The sequence below is a fragment of the Scleropages formosus genome, chromosome 11 (genome assembly GCF_900964775.1).
Source record: "Scleropages formosus chromosome 11, fSclFor1.1, whole genome shotgun sequence".
In the NCBI taxonomy this organism is placed as follows: Eukaryota; Metazoa; Chordata; class Actinopteri; order Osteoglossiformes; family Osteoglossidae; genus Scleropages; species Scleropages formosus.
In genome coordinates this window covers 12,267,913-12,288,803 of record NC_041816.1, presented here as the reverse complement: position 1 = coordinate 12,288,803, position 20,891 = coordinate 12,267,913, and the positions used below count along the sequence as shown (strand labels likewise).

The 20,891-nt window shown below is 44.6% G+C and overlaps 1 protein-coding gene across 2 annotated transcripts; it reads right to left on the bottom strand.

The window, feature by feature from the left end:
- Positions 1-3,241: 3,241 nt before the first annotated feature.
- On the bottom strand, positions 3,242-15,839 carry ctxnd1 (cortexin domain containing 1). Of its 2 annotated transcripts, none has more exons than XM_029256527.1 (2): positions 15,612-15,839; positions 3,242-4,405 (listed from the first exon to the last, which is right to left on the bottom strand). In XM_029256527.1, exon 2 carries the CDS (start codon positions 4,343-4,345, stop codon positions 4,166-4,168), a length of 180 nt encoding a protein of 59 aa, XP_029112360.1. In that variant the 5' UTR covers positions 4,346-4,405; positions 15,612-15,839; the 3' UTR covers positions 3,242-4,165. The 2 variants fall into 2 exon arrangements, with proteins under 2 accessions (XP_029112360.1, XP_029112361.1); XM_029256528.1 differs by lacking the exon at positions 15,612-15,839 and adding an exon at positions 15,522-15,594.
- Between the last annotated feature and the right edge of the window lie 5,052 nt (positions 15,840-20,891).

Sequence of the window (20,891 nt, the reverse complement as noted above, 5' to 3'; positions counted from 1 at the left end):
CTTGAGTTGAGTAGACTCAGTCATTTAAAAAAGCATATTTTACAGATCACTTCCAGAAGTGGCTTCTGTTCTGAGGGATCAAGATCAACTCAGTTACACAAACTTCACATAATAAAGTGTGGTATGGTAACTGTCCATTGGAAAGACATTTTAGAGTAAAATTGTTATTATTATTCTTATTATTATCATTTTTCTGTGGGGGGCGTGGTGGTGCAGCAGGTTTGGCCAGGTCCTGCTCTCTGGTGGGTCTGGGGTTTGAGTCCTGCTTGGGGTGCCTTGTGATGGACTGGCGTCCTATCCTGGGTGCGTCCCCTCCTCCTCCAGTCTTACACCCTGTCTTACCGGGTGGGACAAGCGGTTTCAGAGGGTGTGTGTGTCTATTATTATTATTATTTAGCTGGCAACTTTGTCTAAGGTGATGTGGAAGGCAAACTATACATTAATTAATACTGAAAACACTGGATAGCAAATATTTTCAAAGGTTTTGCTTGCTGAAAAATTTTTGGTGACTATGGTAGGTAGCTTCATGCTGAATACAAATGTAGTTTCAGATTGACTCTACCACATAGGAATTTGGGGAAACATGAAATTAACTTTTCATGAATTTATCCTCTTTAATGGCATAATGATGCTGACGCATTGCATTTGTTCATTTGAGCTAAAATGTTTTACTCCTTATTTTTTTTTGTACTCGGCATGTGATGCTTCTTGTTTGTGCCCAACAGCAGTCGGGCACGTTTCTCCAAATTCCTACGTGATAATGAATCTGAACTATATTTGTGTTCACCTTGAAGCTCTATCAGATTCAAAACATTTTTCAAAACTTTTGTCCAGTGAAATTGTGCTGCCAGTTTTCACTGTGACTCCATGTCTGTAAAAATATTCATGATAAGATTGCTTGTTTCTTATTCCACTGAAACGAAGTGGAATCCGGATGGTTCAGATGTGACAAACGGGGAAAAGAACAAATGTAAAAGATGAGGTGTGTACCAGGTGGATGCATTGTCAAACATCTGTGTTAAAAGCATTTAGCTGTTGGAATTAGGCAAAGCAGTTATCGCCTACACTCACCGGCCACTTTATTAGGTACACCTGTTCAACTGCTCGTTAACACAATTATCTAAGCAGCCAATCACATGGAAGCATCTCAATGCATTTAGGAATGTAGACATGGTCAAGACGATCTGCTGAAGTTCAAACTGAGCATCAGAATGGGGAAGAAAGGTAATTTAAGTGACTTTGAACGTGGCATGGTTGTTGGTGCCAGACGGGCTGGTCTGAGTATTTCAGAAACTGCTGATCTACTGGGATTTTTACCATCTCTAAGGTTTACACAGAATGGTCAGAAAAAAGAGAAAGTATCCAGTGAGCGGCAGTTCTGTGGGCGAAAATGCCTTGTTGATGTCAGAGGAGAATGGCCAGACTGATTCGAGCCAAGAGAAAGGCAAGAATAACTCAAATAACCATTTGTTACAACCGAGGTATGACGAGCATCTCTGAACGCACAACACGTCAAACCTTGAAGCAGATGGGCTACAGCAGCAGAAGACCACACGAGGTGCCACTCCTGTCAGCTAAGAACAGGAAACTGAGGCTACAATTCGCACGGGCTCACCAAAATTGGACAATAGAAGACTGGAAAAATGTTGCAAGGTCTGATGAGTCTCGATTTCTGCTGCGACATTCAGATGGTAGGGTCAGAATTTGGCGTAAACAACATGAAAGCAGGGATCCATCCTGCTTTGTATCAACGGTTCAGGCTGGTGGTGGTGGTGTAATGGTGTGGGAATATTTTATTGGCACACTCTGGGCCCCTTAGTACCAACTCAGCATCGTTTAAACACCACAGCTTACCTGAGCATTGTTGCTGACCATGTCCATGCCTTTATGACCACAGTGTACCCATCTTCTGATGGCTACTTCCAGCAGGATAACGCGCCATGTCACAAAGCTCAAATCATCTCAAACTGGTTTCTTGAACATGACAATGAGTTCACTATACTTAAATGGCCTCCACAGTCACCAGATCTCAATCCAGTAAAGCACCTTTGGGATGTGGTGGAACGGGAGATTCGCATCATGGATGTGCAGCCGACAAATCTGCAGCAACTGCGTGATGCTGTCATGTCGATATGGACAAAAATCTCTGAGGAATGTTTCCAGCACCTTGTTGAATCTATGCAACGAAGAATTAAGGTGGTTCCAAAGGCAAAAGAGGGTCCAGCCCGGTACTAGCAAGGTGTACCTAATAAAGTGGCTGATGAGTGTATGTGGCAGCAGACTGACACCCTTCCCTCCTTCATGGATAACTTAACAGAACTGAACTGTGCCTGGCCATCTCACCGAGGTCTGCGACAACGGCAGCGTGAATGGTGAATGGTGGTATTTCCGTCCTCCCTTTTCTGGACTCATTATGCATTTGCTTCAGCCGCGAAGGCCTGGACGCGGGACAGGAAAACACTGAGGCATTGAGGGAGAGGCCAGCTGACGGAGCCGCAACTGTTAGGGGCTGCGGGGGAGGGGAGCGGGGGAGAGATTTAGGGAGCTGACCGAGTGTGAAGCATCCATTCATAAGCCGGGCCAGCAGCCCAGGAGAGCCAGGGCTGCGAGTCACGCTCTAGCCCCCCTGCTAACAGCTCGCCTCCTTTTCCAGGAGACACCTGGGGCTGTTTCACTTGGAGGGAGCTGGTGAGCAGCTCGTGTAGGACTTTTGACGAGACAGAAAAAAGTAAACAGACTGGCTTCGCATAAGTCCCGTGTACTTACCCCGGGCCTGGAAAACGGACCGCAAGATACTTTACACTAATTGAAAACGTCTTTCCCCTTCGATGGGATTTCTGCACGCAAAATGTGCGCGTGCATATGTTACGAGTTAAACGCCGAAAGTCTTTACTCCAAGATGGCTTTAAGGGTGTTTTTCTGACACATGTGGAAGCAGACATCCTAGCCGCTTTGGAAAACCCTAAGGAACTGAAAACCTCCCCAGGGATTCTGACAGAATAAAATTTCCAAAAGGTTCTCAGGTGACCCACTTTGTTATATTAGATCATTAAGAGTCAATGCGTTTCACCGCCGAAAATTAATTCATTCTGGGAAAGTAATTCCACGGAGAAGAAAAAAATTCTAGAATATTCTGGGATATTCTTAAAATGCAGCTTTTAATGAAAGTTTTTTTTTTTTTTTTTTATGAAACGTAACAGTTGTGACGAGCGAAATTTGCTTGATGTCACCCCCATCCCCCCAAAAAAACAGGTTATTGTCTGCCGTTTCATCTGTTACGGTGTGCTACAGTTGGGATCTGTTCAATACAGCCTTTGTGGCTTTAGCAGAGGCACTTGACAGCATGCAGGTCAGGATACTGTATGCAATCTGAAAGCGATCTGAAATGCACCTTTGAGCCATAACTCGGTATAGAAATGTACTGAAATCAGTTTTATTGCACGAGCTCGTGTAGCCGACAGCATCCTACATCCCGAAGTTTGGATTTTCCTCCGGCGTTCCCAGGATCGCGCCTCACGGAAGCAAACGCGGCCTTTCTAGCTCTATGGCCGAGCTGACTGTCTCCCATCAGCATCCAGTTCCACTGATACATCGAGCAGGTCTTGACAGTACACGCGGGCACCAGTGTTTGTACACATACAGCGACCAACTAAATCTGCTGGTTAACAGGCAAAAGCTCGGGGCTTCTGGACAAACAGCTAGTCATCCTATTAGTCCTTATATTAAGAAAGGTATATAAAACATAGGTGCTCTGACAAGATAAATGGGATTTCTGTTAAAAAGAAAAAAATCCCTAATTCCCTAACAAGTGCAGGAGAAGGTGTTTTTGTGTGAGAGTCAATTCGGGCTGGATGAAATATGACCTCCCTTCAGGGCCGTGGCTGCGGTGAGAAATGAACAGTAGCTGCGGGCCTGAATCCGTTTGCAGGCATGCATTTGCTACTGAGCTGTTTTTAGCCCGCTCTGGGTCCTGGTTGCAAGTGTCCAGAGCCTTCCTGCCCAGCACAGAGGCCCCGAGGGCAGCTTCCGTCACACTCGTGTTGAGGGGGCAGCTTTGCCTCGCTGGATTCTGCATCCTGCCCAGACACCTGTGGATTGGGTCGGCCGTTAACCCACCGCAGCCCGTCCTCTTTTCCCCATGTTCTGCCCACACTGCTAGTCCCTGCTAGTCATCCAGGTGCTGCTCCTCCCAGGTGGAGGTGGGGATGGCACTGTAGGGGTCCATGATGACTTTGGCACAGCGAATGATCATGGCCACCAGCAGAAGGCAGAGGAATGCGATGCAGGCCAGAGTGAGTCCCTGGTCCACGTCGACGAAGGCGGGGTCGGGTGTTGTCTCCTCCATCGCGTCGTCTGGCTCTCCTCATTGATCTGGCCTGCTGATGCTACCATCCTGATGTCTCACCTGGGAGACAGAGAGATGCAGGTGTGGAATTAAAGCTGTGTGTGGAGGAAACCACACAGCAGCAGCTCCCGCCTGTGGAAGTGCGGCTACTAACAGTGTCGCCTTGGTTCTCTCTAAACTTTTTCCAGCATTTACTCTAATCTAATAGCAGCATGTTTCCGTTTCTGAAGAGTTTGTAAAAATAGCTATATGAACAGAGAAATGTCTTTTGCTACAAATTGTAAAATAAGATTTAGTACTAATCTGAGACAAATCACACCACTGTTCTACATAATGGACGAGTCCCCCTCCAAGTCCCCAGCCTCAGCTTCCTCTACGGAAGGCGTGTCGGAGGGATTGAGGAGATCCTCAAAGTACTCCTTCCACCGCCCGAGAACATCCTCAGCTGAGGTCAGCAGCGCACCACTTCCACTGTAAACAGTGTTCGTGGAACACCGCTTCCCCCCTCTGAGTCGCCGGACGGTTTGCCAGAATCTCTTTGAGGCCGACCGAAAGTCTTCCTCCATGGCCTCACCGAACTCCTCCCAAGCCCGAGTTTTTGCCGCGGCGACTGCCAGAGCCGCGCTCCGTTTGGCCCGTCGGTACCTGTCAGCTGCTTCAGGAGTCCCATGAGCCAGCCAGGCCCGATAGAACTCCTTCTTCAGCTTGACGGCATCCCTTACTTCCGGTGTCCACCACCGTGTTCGGGGATTGCCGCCGCGACAGGCGCCGGAGACCTTATGGCCGCAGCTCCGAACCGCCGCCCCGACAATGGAGGCGCGGAACATAGTCCATTCAGACTCAATGTCCCCTACCTCCCTCGGGACCTGGTTGAAGCTCTGTCGGAGGTGGGAGTTGAAGACCTCTCTGACAGGGGCCTCCGCCAAACGTTCCCAACAGACCCTCACTATGCGTTTGGGCCTGCCAGGTCTGTCCAGCTTTTTCCCCCGCCATCGAATCCAACTCACCACCAGGTGGTGATCAGTTGACAGCTCAGCCCCTCTCTTCACCCGAGTGTCCAAGACATATGGCCGAAGGTCAGAAGAAACGACTACAAAGTCAATCATTGACCTCCGACCTAGGGTGTCCTGGTGCCAAGTGCACTGATGGATACCCTTATACATGAACATGGTGTTCGTTATGGATAAACCGCGACTAGCACAGAAATCCAGTAACAACTCACCGCTCGGGTTCAGATCAGGGAAGCCGTTCCTCCCAATCACGCCCCTCCAGGTATCACTGTCGCTGCCCACGTGGGCGTTAAAGTCCCCCAGTAGAACGACAGAGTCCCCAGTGGGAGCGCTTTCCAGCACGCCCCCCAGGGACTCTAAAAAGGCCGGGTACTCTACACTGCCGCTAGGCGCATAAGCACAAATGACAGTGAGAGACCGTTCCCTGACCCGAAGGCGTAGGGAGACGACCCTCTCATTCACCGGGGTAGACTCCAACACATGGCGGCTGAACTGGGGGGCTATTAATAAGCCCACACCAGCCCGCCGCCTCTCACCTTGGGCAACGCCAGAATAGTGGAGAGTCCACCCTCGATCGAGGAGAGTGGTTCCAGAACCCAAGCTGTGAGTGGAAGTGAGCCCAACTATATCTAGACGGTATCTCTCAACTTCCCGCACCAGCTCAGGCTCCTTCCCCGCCAGTGAGGTGACATTCCAAGTCCCAAAAACCAGAGTTGGCGCCTGAGGTTTGGGTCGGCCGGGCACTCGGCCCCGACCACCGCCCAAATCACAATGCACCGGCCCCTTACGGTTTCTCCGGCAGGTGGTGAGCCCACCGAAGAGCAGCTCCACGTCATGGCTTCGGGCTGAGCCCGGCCAGGCCCCGTGGGCATAGACCTGGCCACCAGGCGCTCGCATGCGAGCCCCCCCCCCCCAGGCCTGGCTCCAGGGTGGGACCCCGGTGACCCCATACCGGGCAGGGTAAACGAAAGCCTTGATTTTTCCTTCATAAGGGGTTTTTGAACCGCGCTTTGTCTCGTCTGTCATCCAGGACCTGTCTGCCATGGGAGACCCTACCAGGGGCATATAGCCCCAGACAACATAGCTCCTGGACTCATTCAGGGACTCAAACCCCTCCACCACGGTAAGGTGGCGGTTCACGGAGGAGAGAATACTATATTGTAAATCTTATTATTTATCATTTCATGGAACAATTAACCCAGAAAACTGAAAATGAATGTATGCAATTACGTCTATAAATATGGTGCCAATATCGATAGACACAGAAATTCGCCGTATATGATGTGCAATAAGAGGGGTGCGGTGGCGCAGTGGGTTGGACTGCGGTCCTGCTCTCCAGTGGGTCTGGGGTTCGAGTCCCGCTTGGGGTGCCTTGCGACGGACTGGCGTCCCGTCCTGGGAGTGTCCCCTCCCCCTCTGGCCTTACGCCCTGTGTTGCCGGGTAGGCTCCGGTTCCCCGTGACCCCGTATGGGACCAGCGGTTCTGAAAATGTGTGTGTGTGTGATGTGCAATAGCAATCCTCTGATCTATACCTTGCACAAATCTTGCTAATTTACAAGTTTACTCAAACTATTATCAAAGCTACCTTTGCAAAATTTAATTGGCTATGAAAACAGCAGTATAAATGTTTATATCATATATAACAGAATACCATAGGGGTGTTCTGGTTGTCAATACAGCGTTTGTGACACATGACTACTAAGAATTCTTTTGACCTTTTCTGGAGAGTCATTGTGGTGGATGTTGTCCCCTGTATTGTGCTGGATCAGATCCAAAACCAAACAACCAGAACCTTCATTCTGCAGCCCAGGCTCTCACTGGTCCTGTCTGTGCATACAGAACATCGCAGCATCTCACACAAAGGTCACCAGAGTTCAGCCCTGGTGTTTCAAATCAGATTTGGATCGATCAAGAGCCACTACAGGTTAAAGGCAGCGTATCGCTGGAAACAAGGGCAGGCTAAAATAAGGCTCAGGACTGTTGGGAACTTGCTTTACTCCTGCGGTACTGTACACTGCTGGTCTGCTCTGCTGCAGAATGAAGGCTTCTTACTGGAAAAATCTGCTGCAGATAAATACTTTGGCCAAATGAAGATGCAATCATGTGCTTTAACATTAAATAAAGATGTTTTCTGTATGCGTGCATTATATTCATTGATTTAGCTGACATTTTTCTTCAAAGCGACTTACAATGTTAAGTTCCCTACAATTATTTATCCATTTATAAAGCTGAGTATTTTTACAAGAGTAGTTTAGGGTTAGTATCTCGCTCAAGGCTACTACACCTCAAGGTGGGATTCAAACCTGCAACCTTTAGGTCCAAGGCCTGCAGCTCAAAAATCCTGTATAAAAATGAATTTGACTCAAGAGCACAATGAAGTGAAAATTGTTGTCTAATGTGCTAAATCTTACAGACTGCAAAGCTGAGTGGTCAAAAGGACTGCAGTTGCTGTCTGCCTGGTTGTCTCAGTTGACACGACTTTTTAATCTCCAGTCAGGCTGTGTTCAGCAGGGTCCAGGTCTGGTAGGAAGGAATCGGGTGAGTTTGCCCGATCGCTGGAGCTAGGGTTCCCGTTTAGAGCTTTCAAGTCTAATCATTAACCACTGCGTTTTGGTTATATTAGGACTGCTTGGGGCACTAGGCATAATCCTTGAAAATTTTGGGTTGGAAAACCAGAGACTATAAAAACAGCAGTTCCAACCACAGCAGCAACTTGGCATTGCTGAGTTTTTCACTGGCAAAATATCTTGTTGTACACAATTTCTTTCTGTTGCATCTCATTCTCATCTAACCCTTGTGTTTTTTTCTACTTTCAGCAGTTAATATTACAAAAAAAAAAAAAAAAAACTACACGTTGCAGCATGCCCATCTCAAGGGTTCAGGTGTAATACAATATGCCAATGTTGCTCCAGGGTGCATAAGTAATAATGAAATGTCAGCTAGTAATTTACCACAGAAGACTATACATTACACCCTGCTAGAGCAGCATTGGTGACTGATTGTCTCCTTTCATCCTAACAGAATTAAAGCCTTACAGAAAGAGCCTGGAGATAGCTCAGTGTTTCACAGCACGCATGCGCCTATCATCTGAAACCACTTGTCCTATGCAGGGTCACGGGGAGTTGGAGTCTAACCCAGCAACACAGGGTGGAAGGCTGGAAGGGGAGGGGACACACCCAGGACGGGACACCAGTCCATCACAAGGCACCCTAAGCAGGACTCGAATCCCAGACCCACCAGGGAGCAGGACCCGGTCAAACCCACTGCGCCACCCAAGTTTTTCGCAGCAAAAAATAAAATGAACAAAGTCCAGGATCGACGCAGAACAGCCCATGTTTTAACAAAGCTGCCTGCGCTGGCAAAAACGGCCAAACGGCATCTGGAATGAACACTGTGCCCCCATTCTTGTTGAACAGGATGGAAATCAGAACAATGAGGAAAGAAGTAATTCAATAAAGCCGCATTTCAGGTTCATTAAACTGTTTTGATTTGCAGAGAATGAATGGGCAAGCTAAGCAGCCCAAATGGGTTCTTTAGCTAATTGCATTATTCTGGAGTTTCTCTCCAGGAGTTCCTGACAACTTGTTGAGGCTGAATGAGCAGAACAGCCATCAGGCTGTTTGGGAATGGCACTCCATGATGTATTGCGATGCCAAATGAAAGTCTGATACCATCTCTTAGATGCCCCTGCTACGTGCATTTTAATCATCGCTGGCTCCGCTAAGCTCCAGTCTCACTCTATATACAGCAAGGCCTAATCGGTTACACTGCATTTCACAAGGGTAGGAGATGGCCACAAAATGCACTCCATTTCTCAGACTTTAAGATCACAGAGTAGGAAGAATTTGCATCTACGTTTTCTGAACAGGCCATGCCTGGCCCCTTAAGAGCGCTCTGCAGTATTTGCAGTAGGTGGCTGTCTACAAGGAGCCTATTCAGCTGCAGCCCTGCAAGTCTTAGTTCCAGGCGAGCAGTGAAGCACCTTATTCAACTTACTGTGTCGACTGAACTCGCTGAACTGCTTTTCTGCAGCTCCTAGACCCCGCCTCTCAAAAGTCACACCATTTCCTCTCCTGACTGTCTCCAAGTCAAGCACCTTGCATTTCTCATCCTGCTATATCCACTTGGACTCAGCATCTCCTGATTGATGCCTCTATTAATTTCTTCGGGCAGAATGATGAAGAGGTGCCTTTAAAAATTATTCACATCCTTCCCGTGAGTAGGGCCACTGATTGAAAAGGTTTATTACGGAGAGTAAAGCAAAAAAGCATTCTAGAACTTCTAATTACAAGGCTCTACAAAGTTTGGGGTGAACTCTTCAAATATTGCCAGGAAGCGGTAAAGATAAATAGAAGAAAATAACGCTGAAGATCTTAATATGGCCTAGAGTTCAGCATTTAGATTCCTAGGATGGCACTGATTGAATTTTCTGGAGTATGTAGACATTTAGCTGTTTTAATTGGTTACTCTGGTACATGAATAAACCATCTGCTTTAGCTAATGATGAAAATTTGATCTTCAAAATGCTTTACAGCCATCGTTTAGCAACACGCAGCACCGAAAAGGGTAGATACAAAGAAATGGATTGTGATTTTTTCGGCAATGCACGGTAGTCCGCCCACTCAGAACGCTCTTTAAACTCCCTAAAAACCTTCTACCCTGAAGGACATGGCGACAAGCATCTTTAATACCTGGCTGGAATGCTTAATTCCCTGAGTCTCATGTGAACTTAAATGCATAGAGTCCCCTTTGATATATCATCTGAGGGATTAAGGAAGAATTGCACCGTACATGTGTCAGCGTTTCTCAAATGGCCCTATTTGATTTACACTAATAAGCAATTTCTTCTTGCAGACTGATCTTTCTGTATGTGCTATTGGGACCATCTGAACAGTAATTATTGCTTTTCAAGGACCCTTGCAGCTGTAACCTTGACAATGCCATTAGCAATTTAATTAAGAAATACAGCTAACTGTCAACCAAGACTCCAAAATAATTCCCTTTAAACATGCAAAGGTTATTTAATAGCCTATGATTGCTTAATAGTCTTTAATAGTCTTTGCATTGCACAAAACGTAATTGGATGCAGCATAGATGCCAATGACCATATTATTATTACAAAATGTATTATTCTTCAAAACCAAAAACCTAAGTAATTCACAAGCTGTCAGTAACCAAAGCACTGAAGTGTACAATTTGGCCAGATATTTTTCCACATTACCTATACTGCAGGTTATTAAGAGTTGTGAAGTGGAACACATCAGATAGTGAGCATTAGTGTGAAGGCCCTTTTGTTGCAGAAGGAAATTTTAAATGTGCTCTCAGTCTCTAAGAAAATAAAATTGGAGAAAAGAAATTCCCTGGAAATGGAAGCAGGGGGTGCGGTAGCACAGTGGACTTGGCTGGGTCCTGCCCTCTGGTGGGTCTGGGGTTCGAGTCCTGCTTGGGGTGCCTTGTGACGGACTGGCGTCCCGTCCTGGGTGTGTCTCCCCTCCCCTGCCAGCACTGCGCCCTGTGTTGCCGGGTTAGGCTCTGGCTCGCCGTGACCCTGCTTAGGACAAGCAGTTTCAGTTTATGTGTGAAACTGAAGTACTGGTCAATCAAAATGCTCACTCATATTTATTTGCCAAAATTTCTTCAAAACAATGCATCCGTACGAAAACTGCTGACCATTTCCAGAACTCTGAACGAAAACCAAAAACCATTCTTACGCTACAGACACGTCTGCAAAACATTACTGCGTGCCAGCCGCACGGAACAAGCAGCACTATAGGCACAAGCAGAATTATGAGGCACAAAACATGTTGTGTAAGCAGCAAAGTTTCACAGCTGTGTTACAGGGCATTCTAGTTCATGTAGTGAATGGACCTAAAGTGTAGGTAACCGAACTCTCACCTCCCGCCTGCTCTGCGCGAACAATGAATCTTTTGGTGCTTTTCTTACACGCTATAGCTGTAAGTGCACCGAGGTGGTTCTCACGTGACAGATGCTTTAACCATCCCCACCAGAGCAAGCACAGCCCTGTCACTGGAGACAGATGACTTCCCCCTTTCTCATCTGAATCACGATATCGCGTGACGAATGAAGTGTTTCCGTAATCGACTATGGTGATTAAATGTCCAAACAGCGTAAAGTCTATGCATCTGTGTCCCGAGATATGCACTGAGCTGGTTCTCACAGTGTGGTTTGTAACAATGGCTATCGAGGGCCTGGATTCAGGGTTAATGTCCAAGTGGAACCTTGGACTGGGGGACTGTTACTAGGTTACAAATCCTTTTGATGGTCATTCCCTATTCGTTAGCAATGTGGTAAGAGTTTTGGCTAATCATTTCCCTTACTGTGGCCCATCTGCTGTTACGGAGTGGAATGAAGAACATCTGCTCCATGTGATGCATCTGCTAACAGAGTCAGTCAAACAACAATGGAGCCCATATGGGAGATGATGGTGCTCTAGGCAGCAAACTCAGGCCTTCAGTTGCACAGATTTGTTTGAGGTTCAGCTGTGTTATGATTTGTTCATTTCTGAAAAACATTTAGGACCATGAATTTCTACAGAGGTGGTTAAGGAGACAAACTTGCAAGGGGAAATGTGTTTTTTTTTTTTCCCATTTTGAGCAAGGTTTTGCTGAAACATTCTGGTGTATAACTTGGTAAAATGCTAACGGACTAATTTGGTGTTGGTGTTAATGAAAAGTTGCAGTGCTTCAGTGGGACAAAGGTTATCCACCGCCACCTAGTAATACTTGAGGGAGTCAATCATTGTTTTACAGGACAAGTTGGCCCACGGGAGGAGTAAATGTATTAAAGCATGATGCTGACCTGCTGTGTTTTTTAAAGAGTGAGAAAACAACCCCATAAATCCATTCCCCAATCTGCCAATAAAATGACTTGTCCAAGGCCCCCCAGGCCACTTGGTTCACTGGTGGCGTGTTACGTTGGGCTAGCTGGGGTTCTCACTGTCATTACACAGCTAAGACAGAAGAATGTCAAACACCCACAGTTGGGTCCATCTCCAACCTTTATCCAGATATCCCACTGGACTGGGCCTTTCTGAAGTAGGCTATCTGTGATAGGAGGAATGGAACCGTAGAGAAAGTGTCCCAGAAACACCTTGTGCCATCATTAAAGCTTCCCAAGCCCCACTCTCAACACTGACAGGGATGTTCTGCTTCTGCAAACGGTTGTCAGAAGTAAAGCAGCTCATCTGTACGTGACGGGACAGCAAAGTGCTCCTGCTGACCTACAGTATGAAATGTTTGAGATGGAGCAAAATGACAGATCCTCCCCCCGAGGAAGGTGCTCCTCTTCATTTATAAAGCATACTGTCTGGAGATAGTTTGAACAGCAAACCGCCGCTTCTAACTGAGGTCCAGGAGAATGGTTTCATACAGACCTTTTCACACCAGGTTGGGACTCTTCATGGGGAGATATAAACTAAAGAGCTTGGCATGAAATCAGTATCAGCGACACAAAGAATACAACGAAATCTGCCCGAGTTTACGCAACGCAACCTTCGTGAGTCTATGAAGAGTAGAAGAGCAGAATGTTTTTGCAACCTTTGGGATGTGTGCAGTGTACATGGGCTTGCTGTGTGGTTATATGGAGAAGCCTACCTCTCAAACTTGGACGACAAGGAGAGATCTGAACCCAGGTCAGCGAAAAAGGGCGGAACCCACCTTAGCTGACCAGTCACTTACAAATGTCATGATATAGAAATCAGCTTACTGCTCTGTGTCAAAATTCATCTGGAATCATCATTTGACTGTCTCCTATACATTATCACAGGTGTTACATGGACGAGAGTGTGATAATCTGCAAATCTTTACAAGCTAAAAAAAAGAGCCTTAATAAAATCCTTTGTTGGAAATCTTATGTCCTACATGACAAGTATGTAATTTTATGTTGAAAAAAAATAAATGTGATCCAGTGTGGCAACTATATCATGGGGCTTCCCTCTGTCACATTTGCTTTAAAATGCTGCTCTATTTAAGTGCGATTAAGGAGCTTTTGTGCCAGTATTGATAGTAATAACCATTCCTAAGTAGCCAATTGATCTTCATCCAGATCTGTCTTGGGGGTGCCAACAGACTTGTACTGTATCTCTCTCTGTCTCGGTGCTGACACACTCCCTCGCTCCCAGATAGCAGTGCCAGATTTTTCACTCAGAGGTGGGAAAAGGAGACCGTCCGAGCCGTCCTTTTCCACTCATCAGGCGTGTTGGTGTTTCTGAGCATGGTGTTAAACACTGGGTTTGACTGTTTATAGAGCTCTGCAGCCGGGCCAGGATAGATACTAGCAGTTATATTTGCTGGTAAAGAAGCAGTTGTGGAACTGAAGCCTGCTCAGGTTGAGACCACTTGCTCACATTTTCCATCTCTCATACCTAAACCCTGGATTAATGCATGTCTGCACACATGCAATTTCAAAAATGTAAATATATGAATATTCATCAATAAATTCTTGGTTGCTGCAATACACTTGTTTTTGAAAACCTCAATTTATCAAAGCATATTCTATAATTTATGGTCTCTGCCATGCCAGATAGAAACAAATATATAATTTCTGTAATGAATGGCTATGAATAAATCACTTTACTTGGTTTGGGCCAGAAAGAGAGAAGGAGAAGGAAAGGGAGCCAAAGCCGGTTTCTAGCTCTAGGCTATCTAGTATGAGATTATCTGTTTCCAAATGGGAAAAATTGAACGTAAACAGATAATTAATGATTTTAAATCAAAGAAATGGCCATTAAAAACTTACTGCATTCTGCAGCTTGGATCACAGTAGTATTGTTGTGTTCCCTCTATATTCTGCACCCACAGAGGACTTAAGGGCAAACTCAGAGCTCTGCAACGGCTCTCCAAACTCACTACTGATGTGGAATCAGTGCAGCTTACCTTCAAAATGCTGGATGCTGATGCCTAACCAAGGAATTACAAACTGTTAAAAAAATCTATTTTCTCCATGGGTCGCCATTTCAATACTGTATATTGTCTCACTAGGCAGTGTTGGCAGAAATCACAAAGAAAACAATATAAAATGTGAACTCAAGCTATTAAGGATCTGCTTCATATTATGCTGCTATATTTTGCTATTAGAATATTCTGAATTCAACATGGAGGCACGGTGGCACATTGGGTTGGACCAGGTCCTCCTCTCTGGTGGGTATGGGGTTCGAGTCCCACTTGAGGTGCCTTGCGGCAGACTGGCATCCTGTTCTGGGTGTGTCCCCCGGCCCTTTGCCCTGAGTTGCTGGGTAGGCTCCGGTTCCCCGCGACCCCGTATGGGATGAGCGGTTCAGAAAATGTGTGTGTGTGAATTTGACATCTTGAGCCATCAAAATGAATTAAAGGTGTTAAGAGGGAAAAAAGGCATTTTTTCCTAAAAATTTTTTGCAGACATTTTTGTATTATTTTAACTGTTACTTCACACATAACAACATCGCAATCAATACTAAAATATGCTTAGAATATGCCCCTGCAGCCAATTTTTTCCTGCTGAATGCCTACATCACTCAAAAAAATGTTTCTTAGATAGACTTTTACACTGAATTAGAAGAAAGAGTAACTATTATATTTAAAATTTCACGAATATTTACAACTCTTTTCTTTTGTAGCAAGAATGTATAACCTAAGTAGCAGGTATGACAAAAAGAAGAATTTAACGTGCGTCTTGGAAGACGTAAAGTTCGGAGGGGCATGCGGTTCAAAGCCAAACAGAACTGGTCTGCCTGTACATTCTGAGCAAAATGTTCCTCTTTAGCACCTTTCAGCACATTTCTATCAACTTTTTTTACGCTCAGATGGAAAACACATCCCTTTCATGATAAATCAAGAGGTGCTGCATGAACGAAATGAATTCACCCAGTCGTAGCTTGGCGCAGACAAACAAGAGACCACGGCGAGCCTAAGATCTAATGCAAATTGAGCAGAAGGCTTTCATCCCACAAAGGCTCAGTAATGTGAAGGACACCCAACCTTTTTCCCCTGCGATAAATCTCAGTTGCGGATACGGCAGTGTCCCTCACACCCAACACATTCAAAGTAACTAACAGCACCTGCTGGACAGTGTCCTCTCAGGACCTACATGCAAGATCTACACACCACTGAAAATTTTTGGAAAAGTAAGCGTATGAGTTTGCCAAGGTGTTTAAAAAAAACTGCTTTACCTGCCTGCCCTCACATTGCGCTGAGGAGAAAGTGAGAGTCTCCAAGGTGAGCAGCGAGCCTACTGCTGCATCGCCCCACAGCCCACTTACTGCATTGCCTCTTCAGCGCAGCCAAGGAAGAGTGCCGGCTCCCCGCTGCTCCCCGCCGCTCCGCATGGATGAGTCGGCCGGAACGGGGGCTTCATTCCTGCACGCCCCGCTCCCCTTGCCCAGCTCCACGGCTCCCGGCTCCTACACACCTCCTCGTCCTTTCATTCTCCGGCAGACTCCCAGCCCCCGCTGTCACTGCCGCCGCCGCCGCTGCGTGTTCACGCTGCACGAGTGTGTGTCTGTGTGCGTGTGCGTGAGAGGCTGCACCGCAATCCACCTCTCCTCCCGCCTGCTGAACCCTTATATAGACTCTTGCTCTGCACATCTCTCATGCATTTTCTCCTGATATGAAGGAAGTTCTGCCCCGGTGTCAGATGCAGTCAGGTCGACAGCTGCTGCGGTCAAGTGTCCGAGAGGAAGCATCCCATGTCAGATGGCGGGGAGTGACACACAAACGGAAGCTGACAGGCAGCAGAAGTTAATGGGGAGGTTCACTCTATGGCAGCTCTGACCCCCACGGCCTTTCCTGTCAGTGATATAACCCATCCAGGTGCCTTCCTGTGTACCGGCAGGAACCTGCCAAGCAGCAGTATGGCGTACAAGGACGAACGGGGAAAGTCTCATCGCATTGTTGCCTTTACCCAAGAAATAAAAATATCACCTCTCCGATTTTAGACTTGGACTTGTTTGCCTTTTATCTTAGCCCCATAAATATTTCCTAACTTTTTTTGCATCCGAAGAGTGATGCGGAGCCGAAGAAAAGTGTCGGGTAAAGTAAAAAATAAACAGACATTAGTTGTAACTTATCGTTCCAATTATACCGTAAGCCATTGACTTTATAAGCAGTTTTGTTAGCATGATAGGTGCAAGACTGTAACAGCACCAATAAGCTCCGGAACTGCTAATTGCAAACTAGGCACACTCACAACAGGTGGCGAGTTAGCTACTTTAGCACGTTCCAGAAATAACAACTTTTAATGACTGTGTTTCAAGTCGCCCAGTGCATGTCCTTTTACATAATTTTACATAAAGGCCTTGGCCCTGGTTAAAATCAGCAGACCTCAGCCTTCATGTACGGCGGTGTTTTAGGACCTGATTTGTAGGCCACGTGCGCAGCGTTCATTGTTCCCATGTTTACCGTGTCAAGAAAGTCCTGGTGAAGGCATGAGTAACCAAGTGAGAGGCACGACATTTAGAGCAAATGAAAGGCTCCTTTGCCTCAGGTAGTAATGGCCCTTCACAGTGGCACAAGGTGTTTGAGTTGTTGAAGTGCCCGTGTTCAATGGACTGTTCCACACATCCATTATATGCATGGTAAACAGCCAGACCTCTTCTGAGAGGCACCCACAATTTCTTTTCTAACATTCAGAGCAGCAAGTTCATCAACACGCCAAATGATGACTTGTTTTCCTTCCACTTTTGCAAGCAAGAATTCCGTTTTCAGTTGAATCAAAGCTGTTAAGCTCCAAGTCGAAAGGCGGTCATGGAAGGTGTGTTGCAAGAGACTAAACTGAGGTGTACATAATTACCTTGAATAATGGTATTTAGGCATCCTTTCACAGTTTTTCTTCTGTTTTCATGAGTAGAAGTAACATCTGAAGGAACTGTGATCATCTGTAAACCTGTACAAGAACCACAAATACGTCTCTTCACGTACTCCAACATTTCTTAACCATTATGTCCTCTTAATATTAGTGATTCACCACATAAAAAGGTCCCACATGAAAGAGCAACCTTGCTCTTACATCCTTCACAAAACAAGAGCAGAACATCGCGTGCGCTGCATGAGAGAAAACATAACAAAACGACAAAAAAAAAACGGTGGGAAAATAACAATGGAAATTAAAGAAAAATAATTATTCGTAAAGACATTTAAAAACAGAATGTACCCTAGGTCCTCTGTGGTAGCCTAGAAAATATTGGGTTAATAATGATTAAGTCCACATCTTTTGAGAACAGTAAAATACAACAAGCATTTTGTAATGGAATTACTTAAAGTGTTGTTCCTACACTGAAATAAGTTTATAAACAATTACCAAACACACACCATCTGAAACCGCTTGTCCCATACGGGGTCCCGGGGAGCCGGAGCCTAACCCGGCAACACAGGGCGAAGGGACACACCCAGGACGAGATGCCAGTCCGTCACAAGGCACCCCAAGCAGGACTCGAACCCCAGACCCACCGAAAAGCAGGATCCAGTTCAACCCACTGGGTCACTGCGCCACCACGCCCCCCGAAGTACCGAGCAGTGAAAGTAAATTTGTGAAAGTAAAAGTTAAGCAGTAGTACTGAGAGCTTGGCACCATCCCTACATTGACGCTTGAATGCTCAGTAGTAACAATAAGATGTGTTAGATAAGACCAGTGAGCTAAAAGGAGCTCAAGGCCTACTGGTTTTTACCTTACAAAGTAAATTAATTTGCTGATATCGGAAACTTATCTTTTCCCAGGCTCTCATTTATGTATTTGACCTTCTAACACAGCAGCAAGGAAGTCGTAAACATGTTTTGTTCATTAACATGATCTTGTTTTCAGTTACGCAGCATTAGAATTAATGTAACACAGGATGTTTTCATCTCTGATGAAATGATTTATGCCACAGCAATACAAGTGAGAGGGTTGTCTCTGGGACATTAGTTGTTTACTTTATTAAAATCTATTTGCAGAATGCTGCCTTCAGTGAACGCTGTGCTCCAGTGGCAGGCATCCTAATGACAATCTAAAGGTGTTGGTAAAGCAAGTCAAGCAGGGTCTACAAAACAGTTATTAAAAGGAATTAAACAGCTGAGGAAAGGAATTCATCTTCATTTCTTTCCTTACTTTAAAAATGACTGATAAAGCCAGAATAAAAACCTTGTTTTCCCGCACCCAATTTGTGTGTGTGCAATGAAGGCTTTATCATTCCTGACACATTTAATGCTGACTTTATAAACAGGGGAAATACAGACTGCACAATTACTAGGGTTGGTGACCCAAATTACTGTCTATTCATAGGAAAATCTTGATTGTTATGTTGGAAAAGATTAATCGAAAATTCCCAAAAGACTTTAAAAGTTAAATGAATCCTTGACACTGCAAGTAATGTCCTTGCAAAATTCTAATGGGGTCTTTGCCAAAACCTATGAAAAGTCACTTTCGACTGCAAGCAAAATAGTCACGAAGTGAAAATATAGATTTGCATTTGGCAAGATATACTGTACTCCTTCCTTACAACTTTTTGAATTTGTTGGAAAAATGTATATACACACACCCTGTCTGAAACCACTTGTTCCATGCAGGGTCGTGGGGAGCTGGAGCCTAACCAGGCAACACAGGAGGGGACATGCCCAGGACAGGACACCAGTCTGTCGCAAGGCAACCCAAGCGAGACTTGAACCCCAGACCCACCGGAAAGCAGGACCCACTCAAACCCACTGCGCCACCACACCCCCAATCTGTTATACCTCTTTGCAATTACTAAATAACATGTTGCGGTGTTATTTTTTTTGGTTTCATTTCTTCACTCATTCATTTCACAAGTCATACACTCTTGCAGTAATGGAACAACTGGTCAGCTATTGGCTAAGAAATATTAACGCAAGTGCTTAAGGAGGTTATACACCCATACTGGAGAGACACATTTAACTTTCCTGAATCTTATGCAACACTTGTTTACACCTATGCAGAGGTGGTAGAAAAAAGTCACTTTTATTTTTTTACTTGAATAAATGTTACTTTTCACAGTCATTTTTTCTTTTACCAGCCAGAGCTACAGTTGAATATCACATCTCCTTGAGTGACAACCTAGTTAATTTCTCCAGGGATGTGAACTCAGGCAAAAATGTTAGTTTAAATATGTTTGACATATTTCTTCTTTGGATTCTGAGAACTGAATTGCATGAGTTAAACAGGTTCTTATTTTTTAATAATAACAATATTTGTAATCGATATTTTATATTGACATTTAATCAATAAATATCAATAGAAAATATTGATTAAAAATAAATATTTTTAATCAATATTTTAAAATTACTTGTTATTCTATGAGTCATTCTTATTTTAAATGTATGAACTAACTTTTTTTGCATTAATGCTGATCAGCATTAACCATCAGTTAAATGTTGGAAAAGACAAAATTACAACATAATTCCTTTTATTTAAATAGAGAAACAATATTTTAATCTGAAGCATTTTTTTTCTGTTTGTAAAGAGTGAAGAATAACTTATAAGACTTTACTTATGTAAGCAAAAATTTAATTGTAAAGCTAAGTTTTAAAAATTTGATTAATAACATTGTTGTGTTAATTAATCTGCTAATTATGTTGCCTGCAACACATACCTTACCTACTACAGAGTATGAAGGTTAGCAATCTCAGTACACATATTTCTTCGAGGTTAACCTTATTTCATTTTGGTGAATTATCTGTTGCCATTTACTAAAAGGGAAGCACCAATGATAGTCTTATGACAGATTTTTTTACCTATAAAAATGTTAAAACTAAAGTTCAAGCACTATTTGTATGACCTTATATGCCCTCCAGTCATCCAATTTCAATGACCGCTTGTGCTGAGGAGGGTTGCGGTGAAACAGAGCCTTTCTCGAAGCTTTGGGGCGGGGGAGCACACCCTGAACGGGATGCCACTCCATTGCAGGGTAGCCACACATGCATACAATCACTCACCCAGTCACACATTATGGGTAATTTAACGTTTTCTCACACCACCCTGGGACTGTGAGGCAGCAGCACTACCTGTGGATTGTGGGTTTTCTTACTATGGAATAGTCAGTACTGTATCATTAGGGATAATGAGTTATAACCAAGGGGTTGTATGTTCGAATCCCAATCCTCCCACTGCTCTATTGCCTTTCAGAAACATGTTTGTCCTGAATTGTTCTACTATAAATGCACAGCAATTTAAATGAATAAAGAGTAGTACATCACTTTGGATAAATGAAAAATTACACAACTTCATTTGGGGCAGCAGGTAAGGTAGTGATTAAAGCTTTTAGTTTGCAATTAAAGGGAATGAGTTTGAATCCCTGTTTCTGCTGTGATACGCTTACCCTGCTGTATAAATTGGTAAATAAGTATAAGAACTCAAGTATACAAACCTAAAGGAGTAAGTTAAATAATCATTAGAGATAATACCTTGCTGACTGGTCTTTTGCTTTGCATTTATTTGATTAGTCTAATTGACAACATCAAATTTTATTTTCACAGCATATTTTATTTACATTTATTCATTGAGCTGATGCTTTTCTCCAAAGCAGCTTACAATTATTTACACATCCACGTGA